Source organism: Galeopterus variegatus, unplaced genomic scaffold, assembly GCF_000696425.1.
Source record: "Galeopterus variegatus unplaced genomic scaffold, G_variegatus-3.0.2 Scaffold421, whole genome shotgun sequence".
Lineage (NCBI taxonomy): Eukaryota > Metazoa > Chordata > Mammalia > Dermoptera > Cynocephalidae > Galeopterus > Galeopterus variegatus.
In genome coordinates this window covers 66,630-73,296 of record NW_007726532.1, presented here as the reverse complement: position 1 = coordinate 73,296, position 6,667 = coordinate 66,630, and the positions used below count along the sequence as shown (strand labels likewise).

At 41.4% G+C, this 6,667-nt stretch overlaps 1 protein-coding gene across 1 annotated transcript in view; it reads right to left on the bottom strand.

Moving 5' to 3' along the window:
* Window positions 1-6,667, bottom strand: part of NSUN7 (NOP2/Sun domain family, member 7) — a 61,281-nt gene extending 54,614 nt beyond the window's left edge. Inside the window, 2 exon segments of the mRNA XM_008568536.1 lie at window positions 5,849-6,255; window positions 6,578-6,667. Of these exon segments, the coding sequence (XP_008566758.1) occupies window positions 5,849-6,164 (316 nt within the window). The 5' untranslated portion in view covers window positions 6,165-6,255; window positions 6,578-6,667.

The following is a 6,667-nucleotide window of genomic DNA, read 5'->3' as shown; positions in this document are numbered from 1 at the left end:
GTGAGCGGGAACCGGTCTGCATGTGGGATCCGAACCCTCGGCGGGAGCGCCGCCACACTCCCAAGCGGTGCACTGTAGCAGTGCGCCACCGGGCCGGCCCCCACACCCTTAGTTCTTGTAAAACAATTCCTATCTAGTTCACAGTTTCTTAGCATAAGTCCCAATTTCTGTCACAAAAAATACAGTCATCCTAAGAATGAAAGACTTCTAATATGGCAGACCTGTGTAGGCTATAGAACTTTGAGCAGTGGAGGGGCTGGACACCTAAGAAATAGGAGAGGAAGAATGAACAAAAAGAAAACAGAACATGATTTTGCCAGCGTTGCATTTTTTTTTTTTTCTAGGGCTCTTGTTAAAATCAGTATCACCTCTAGGCTGCCTGTGATACTGTGCAGAATGCTTTACCTTTGTACATTACAATTTACAGAACCTTCTCACTTAGTAATATCAATGCTAATAGTAATTGTATACTTTATATAGTGCTTTCTATGAGCTACACATTGTTTTAAGTGCTTTTCATATATTAATATATTTAATCTTCACAACAACACTACGAATTAGGTACCATCACTATCCCTATTTTATAGGAAACGAGGCACAGAATAGCTAAGTAACATGTTCATAGTCATACAGCAAGAGGCAGATCAGGTGCTCAAACCCAGGCAGTCTGGCACTAAAGTGCATGTTCTTCACATTACACTTCCTTTCCTCATTTTATTCTTATAACAAACCAGAGTTGCCAAATAAAACACACTGCTAATACCTGATTTAGGTCATCAGGACTTACTTGAAGACTGCACACCCTTCAAGTAAGCTCCAGTTATCCTCCCTCCCCGACTAATTTTTGTTTGTGCTTTTGACAGCTGTCCAGTAAGGAGATCTGAACCCTTGACGTTGGTGTTATCAGAAACATGTTCTAACCAATCCCCCACTATTGAAGCCTCTTCTCTTTAGTCTATTGTAAGGAACTCCTAACCCCCATTCCTCATGATTCCATTTGGAGAGCCTTTCCTAGAGAAGCACCTGCACTGTCTCCCTACACCTTACTCACCACTCCCTGTGAAAGGAAAATTGAGTTCATTTGATTGGTGAAATCGGAAGAAGGCACTGGGACATCTCTCCCCGCCTCCCCTTCCTCTCTGCCAGCTTGCCTACAGGAGGCATGCATGCTTTCCAGCCTGCTCTTTGCTATGTGCCTTGCATGAGTTGGGACGGAGAGGTCCATGATTATTCAGCTGTACCGTGGATTAGACAGGTAAATCTCTAATTCAGGAGTAAAGTATTTCCAAGCCCCCTTGATCAAAGACATAAAGCCATGTCTCCAATCATTTCTTTTCTCTATCAGCTCTATTTATTTTTATTTTTTGGCAACTGGCCAGTGCAGGGATCCAAATCCTTGACCTTGGTGTTCCAAGGCTATGCTCTTAATTGGTTCTACAGGTGTGAAGGAGGTGTGTTATTTATTAGACCCCTAAAACTTGCAGTCCATCTCGTCATCCTTCCCATTTTGGAAGAAAGATTGAAGGAAGATGCTTCCTCTTTTGACTCTCCCCTAGGTTGTCCTTCTCTACTTTCATTATGTTCTCATACAGTTTCCTTCTTATGAGGGACCTCTGGAAACTTCACTTTGAGAATGCCAAGGCCCTCCTATAATTATAAATATAAATGGGGCTTTTTGTGGGGGGGAGGAACAGGAGGGAAACTTGGCAAAATTAGTTGTTTTTTGGCAAAATTAGTAAGAATAGCCACTACCACGTTTCAAAGAATATTTGAGGGCCGGCCCGGTGGCGCACTGGAGAGTGCCCCGCTTGGGAGCACGGCGGCACTCCCGCCGAGGGTTCGGATCCCATGTGGAGACCAGTTCCCGCTCACTGGCTGAGCGCGGTGCGGGCGCAACACCGAGGGTTGCGATCCTGTTGCCGGTCCCCAGTACGGGCGCAACACCGAGGGTTGCAATCCCGTTACCGGTCAGTAAAAAAAAGACAAAAAAGGAAAAAAAAAAAGAATATTTGAGAGAAGTAGATGCCATAGAAAAGAAGCTGGCATCGCCAAACACAGAATCATTATGCAGTTAAAATAAAACGTGGAACCACAAAAAACTAGAATAATGGATAGTGGTTATTTGATCTACTACACTTTTAACTAGATGAAACAGCTTCCTCTTTTTATCCGTCCTTCTGCTGGGTACTTTAGGTACATTATTTAATCTCTTCCGGAGCTCCCCCCATTTTTTCATCTGCAAAATGAGAATCATCCATCACAAAGAACTGGTATATCAAATGATATGAAGTGTTTTTGAATTATAAAGAGCTATACAAATATAGTACTTAGTGTCACTCAAGAGAATTGCTTTAACCTCTTAGGTGACAAGCAGAACATACGAGGTTATTTTTTTGTTGTTTTTTTGTTTGATTTTGGCAGCTGGCTGGTACACGGATCGAACCCTGGACGATCGAACCCTATCATCAGCACCATGCTCTAACCAACTGAGCTAACCAGCCAGCCCATAAGAGGTTATTGATCTAAATCATTTCCTAATGAATCACCAATATTTAACTCAGCAGGCCTGGGTGGCCAAACTCTGCATATTCTAAAGAAAAATTTGGCCCTTGACTGATTCCTAGGAGATAATTTCTAAACCCTTGAAATATCTTGCCTGATAAAAGTGCCTTTGTTTACCTGGAGCCTTGGGCCACAGATTATCAGCTTGACCTCTGAAGAAGCTAACTGAGTAACTAAGGTCAGCCACATGGCCCTCCTTCTGTGAGACTGACCCTCAGCAAAAACCCTAGACAGCAAGACTCGGGTGAGCTTCCCTGGTTGGCAATACTTTGTGTTGTCATACATCCTTGCTGGGAGAATTAAGCACTGTCTGTAAGACTCCATTAGGAAAAGACAATAGGAAGCTTGCATCTGGTGTCTCTAGTACTCTGCCCTATGCAACTTTACTTGTTATTCATTTTAATCTGTATCCTTTCACTGTAATAAACTGTAATCATGAATATAACAGCTTTGCTGTGTTATATAAATCCTTCTAGCAAATTGATGAACCTGAGGGTAATCTTGGGAACCCCTGACTATAATAACTAATTCTCAAAAGCTATAAGCAAACTATATGTTAAGCATTTACTAGATTTTTCACTGACAGGTTATATAATTCTGAAATGACCAGGTTAATGGCACAGTCAGTTCCTGGGAGTGAAAGTTCACCAACTACTATATATATATCTAGAGAAGTTGGAGAAAGAATTAAGCCAGGGAAAAGATCAGAAATTTCAGGGACATCTTTCTTCATGTTTTTTTTTTTTTCTTTATTTGTCACTTGTTCATTTCTTTAAGAAATCATTTCACCAGTTTCTCTTCTTTTTTAATATTTAACATTCCTGGAAATATTGAGATACTTTGAAAAATAAATAGCATAGCTTCTAAATACTCTACTACTTTGACAGAAGTCAAACTTAATAGGAATAGGCTTCTCTTCATTAGTAAAATTCTACCTTGTTTAGTAGAAAATTGACCTTGGGGTTATTTGGAAAAACAGGACTAATGGTAGCCTTCATTTCAAAATACATTATACTGAACCCTTTAAACCTTTAAAAAGTTAATCAGATAAATACACTCCCTGCCTTGAAAGAACTTATACACAAAGAAGTGTATAAGTTTTATCAACAAAGGAACAAACAATAAAACTGAAAAGCGTAAAACACAACCAAAGAAACACACTTAACATCTGTACAATTAAGAAGTTTTTCTGTTATTTTTTTCTTCTCCTTCTCCTTCCTCAAAAATATACGGTAACATGATCTAATTAACTGTTTACAAACTTACAAACAAAAGGGACCATACCCACGTTCTCTTTAGGTTGTACAATAACCTTTTTTAGCTATACTGCTCCTATAAAACCTTGGGGAAAAAACCGTGTGTTTTCTTTTCTGAACCATAATTCTCTGAACCTATACTATGAAAGGCAGATGTGAGTTTACAAAATATCACAGGTGAAAGTATTGACAGGATGTTAATATTTCAGAAGATAAAAGTGCAATGACAAGAGCTTCTAAAATTTTTAAAGTAAAATATCAGGCTCTTAATTATCTTGAAAAACCCACTGCGTTTAAGAATTCTGATTTTATTCCATTTGAACACTGAGAAATTACTCAGATGATAAAAGATTGTATTATAAGAAAATATTTTAAACAAGTAAACAACCAACACCATGTTAGTTTATAGTTTGAATTTCTCAAAAAGAACATGTCAAGAATAATAGGTTTGCAAAGGCCTATGACAATAATCTATCTGAATGGGATTTTCTGGGTCATTAAGAAAGATCAAACAGGCACAAGATCCTTTCATAAAATAGAAAACAGGATTGAGAAAAAGAAAACAATAATCTGTTACACACATCACTGTAACGCAACCACCTAGTTAATACATTAATTTTACATAGATGAATTCAGGCTTTTCTTATTGATTTCTAAAGGGAAGATTCAATATTCTATTAGGAAAGCAAACTGCCTATAATAAAATTCTAGCATTAACATTAAATACCAATTAATCAACACAGCTGCCCAGTCTGCATTTTTGTTGCCAGGAGAAAATGTAAAAATGTTCATTTAATTCATTGTGTAAAGTACAACACTCTGGTTTTGGGGCAGAGAAGGGAGAGGGATGAAAGAGAATCTGAAAAATTAAAATGGAGGAAAAATGGTTAAGGCAGACTTCAAAAGAAAAAGAAAAATCACGATCAGGAAAAAAATGAAAACTAAAGAGAAGTTGCTTCTTGACATCATGACAAATACCTGGCTTCAGAGTTAAGCTACATCATTCCTGCAGACAACCAAAAATAAATACTCATGTCTAAATAATCAAAGGGACATTTTAATTAAACCGAACAATTTTTAACTGCCTCCTATGTGCAAGGATGTGCAAGGTCCAGTAAGTACTAAGGAAATCATGCAAATGAATGTTACGCTTTTCAAGGTGTCCCTTTAAGAAGCCACATGTTCACCATTTTAGCCATGCTACTTATACTGAAAACATTTCTGGAACTTGTTTTTGGAACTACATTCAGTCAGTTTACAAACCAATATATAGTCACAGCTAATGCAAAAACAAGTCTCCAGGCCCTTGACGGCTCTCCTCATAGTAACAATATTTGGTTATTTCCTAGGATCAGCTCAACTCTCAGAAGTTGATAATTAACCAGCATTGAAGGAATCTGAAACACTGAGCCTCAAACCCTGGAGGCAAATTAGAAAGGGGAATTCTACTAAAGTTTGGCTCCCAAAATTAAAGCTATTGGCTATGAATGGGATAATCTTCATCGGAGTTGGCTTAATTTTGATATTCATTTTTGAAATCTTGCACTTTTTCTTTTTATTCCATCTCTGTTCCTCTCCCTACCCTCCCTTACTGGTTCTATATTTGTGAAAGCTCAAATGCAAGACGTAAACACAGGGAACGGAAAGAAATACACAGGGACAGGGAAAAGTTAATTGGATACTTCAATGCATTCCTGTTCTCCCTACTGATCGAATTGTTTCCTTGTGCAATTTAATGACTGTGCATTCTACCTATCTAAAGACAAGGCATTGTGCTAGGACCGGGGGAATCCGCAGTAAAAACAACAACAACAACAACAACAACAACAACAACAAAACCCAGTTCTGCCCTGAAAAAGAGCTAGTTTCACTGGAACTCCCCTAATTCCTCGACATTTACAACTGACCAAAGAGATGCACATGCGTAAAACCAAAACCTGGTGTATGTGAAGGGCAGGAAGGGGGCTGCACCCCACAAATTCTCTCGTTATTACTGTCCTGTGCTCATGTTCTAGAGTGGTACAACTCACATTTCAGGGCACTGAAAGCCAGCTCATAGGACAAACGCTGAAAGGATTCATCCTCGGACTCGGACCAGGACGGCAGGGGTTCATTCCCATACTTTATTAACACTTTCTCTGGCGACTTTTCGATTCGTATGCCCTGAAAAACGTTCGCTGCCCTAACGTAAACGGAGTCCGGATAGCCAGTTTTTTCGGGTCCGGCAGCCGAGCTCTTTCCGCGGGATGCTGCCTCGTCATCCGACAGTGCCAGGGAAGCGAGCTGGGAGACCTCCTCGGTGTCTTCTTCCGTCGCAAACTCCAGGTCACTTGCGGAGTTCAGCATGGTCACCCCTTGACTGTCGTCAGCAACCCAAGCTTGAATGACAATTCAGATGTTCCGAGAAATGGTTTCCTTTGGGCCTTAAGCATCGTCTCTGTGAAGAGAAAGGTTTTTTCGGTAAATCCCTACTTCTGCAGCACCCCACTCGGTGGCCCCTTTGGAGGTGGCCTCAAAGACTACGAGGTGGCATCCACTGGCTGATCCGAGCATCCCACAGCGCGAGCCGGACACGCCCCAACGAAACTTCCACACACTCAGAACAGGGAGGAGAGGTGGGGAGGCGGCTGGAGAAGCACCTCCGACCGCGGCCGTGCGCGCCGGAGCTCCCCGGTGAGCCGCGTCTGCGGTCCCACAGCCGCCCGCCCGCCCGGGCTGAGCGGACGCCCCTTACACCCGCTCCCGCGAACCCTCCTTACCCCGAGGGCGGATGTTTCCCGGGGCGCTGGCGACAGAGAGGTGGCGGCCGCAGCACTCCGGGCAGTGGAGGTTGGTGTCGCTAACAGGCC